The 1,884-nt window shown below is 57.6% G+C and overlaps 1 protein-coding gene across 1 annotated transcript; it reads left to right on the top strand.

The window, feature by feature from the left end:
• Positions 1-343: 343 nt before the first annotated feature.
• LOC123049450 (DNA translocase FtsK 1-like) lies at positions 344-1,853 on the top strand. Its single transcript, XM_044472363.1, has one exon. The coding sequence runs from the start codon at positions 695-697 to the stop codon at positions 1,679-1,681; it is 987 nt and encodes a 328-aa protein (XP_044328298.1). The 5' UTR covers positions 344-694; the 3' UTR covers positions 1,682-1,853.
• The last annotated feature ends 31 nt before the right edge of the window (positions 1,854-1,884 follow it).

Genomic DNA, 1,884 nt, shown 5'->3' with positions numbered 1-1,884 from the left:
GCTAATTAACGACAGGATCATGCATCAAAATTACTACTCCCAATGTCCCATAATGTAAGACATTTTTCTGAGAGTACATTAAAGTTAAAAAAAAGTCTTACATTATGAGACGAGGGAGTACTTACTACAGTGGTCACTATAGTGTCAAAGACACTTTTATATTACGAGACAGAGGTAGTATTTCTTACTTGATTTGTTAGTGTCATCGATCTTCACCGTCCATTCGTCGATCCGACTGTCATGGGCGTACGAGCATCCGGTTCAAGTGTAGTAGACCGTAGCACCGCAGCCTAGATGATTGAGCAGTACTGTGGCAGCAGCAACAGCGGTAGTAATAGCATGCGCAGCTGCTGGGAGTTAGAGCAGTGATGGCGCCAGCTCAGGGGCAGATTGACCCGAGTTATTGTAAGGCGGCCAACGTGCAGCGAGGCAAGAGGTAGAGAGAGGAACGAACATGAGCTAGTTGACCGCGAGGATTTATACTACGCATCCATGATCGATCGATCCGATTCCTCCCCCCGCCTCGTGCAGATGCATTCGTTCATCATCTCGATGAGCGCCATCTGATTGACTCTGACCTCCAATCAAGCCCACTCCCGCGCGCCACCACCCTCGTCGCCATCTACTCCTCCATCGACAAGCTCTTCGTGTCAAGCACAGGCGCCTGCGCGCGCTGCTTCTTGGCGCGCCCGGCATGGGTAGCTGCGTGAGCAAGAAGGCCGCCCGCGGTAGTGACGAGGCCAAGGTGGCGCCGCCGCTCCCGCCGGAGAAGGATAATGCCTTGGCTCCGCCACCACCGCCACTCGTGGTGGTTGAGGAGGAGGTCAAGGAGGTGTTGTCGGAGACGGCAGTGCGGCGGACAAGCCCGCCGGAGCCGGAGCCGCAGCCTGAGCCTGAGCCTGAGCACGAGAAGGAGAAGATGGTGCAGGAACACGAGGAAGGCGAGGCTTCCGATAGCGTGTCGGTGGGTTCCTCCGTGGTGGACAAGGCGATGGTAAAGGCTGGAAGGGAGCAGGAAGTGGAGAAGAGGACGGTGGACGTGCCGGAGAAGGGGAGGGCCAGGAGGATGGAACCGGAGCAGAAGAAGAAATGCAAGGACGCCGGCAACGGCAGGGCGCGGTCGCCGTCCCCTGCGGCGAAGCAGAGGAGGCCTGGGACCATTGTCAGCGAGCAGCCGGTGCCGCCGCGGCCGCGGCGAGAGTCGCCTGCGGTGGTGTCCGGCATCGGGTGCCGCAGTGGCAGATTCTCCCCTTCCGCAGCCAGGAGGGCCGCCGAGAGCGCCGTCAGACGGAGCTACTCCGCAAGGGAAGCGGACATGGCGCTGCCGTCGTCTGCCAAGCGCTCCCTCAACACAAACATCAACTGTAACGGAGGGAGCGGCGTCAGGCGGGACCCTGGCGAGCATTCTGGCAGGAGGTCAGATTCCCCGGCTAGGCGCCCGCCGGCCTCTCCGGCAGCGAACGGCACCATCAGCCGGCAATCGAGCGCCACCCGGAAGGGTCCGAAGGAGAACACCAGTTCGGAGAAAACCAAGCACCAATGCGGCCGCGGACGGGCCCCGATGGAGGTTGGAGATGAACTCGACGAGGCGCCATTGGCAGGAAAAGAGCGCAGGGAGGCGGCGGACGCCGCGATGGGCCAGAACCCCTCGGTGGCTATGGAGTGCTTCATCTTCCTTTAGTACTCTTTCCATGGATTACTTGTTCATTTCTTTTCTCTCGCCACTATGCCACTCTCACTAGTTGCCGTGTGATTTCTTGGCCATTATTAATTATCGGGAACTATCAGTTACTCCTACTTATTAGTATGTTAGATTTTGAGCCTTGGTCAAGTAAAATCCTCGAACTAGTGAATGGAGTTCCATGTCAGGAGCTTGGACGTTAT

This window comes from Triticum aestivum, chromosome 2D (genome assembly GCF_018294505.1).
Source record: "Triticum aestivum cultivar Chinese Spring chromosome 2D, IWGSC CS RefSeq v2.1, whole genome shotgun sequence".
Classification (NCBI taxonomy): domain Eukaryota; kingdom Viridiplantae; phylum Streptophyta; class Magnoliopsida; order Poales; family Poaceae; genus Triticum; species Triticum aestivum.
This window is presented reverse-complemented; position numbering and strand designations above follow the sequence as displayed.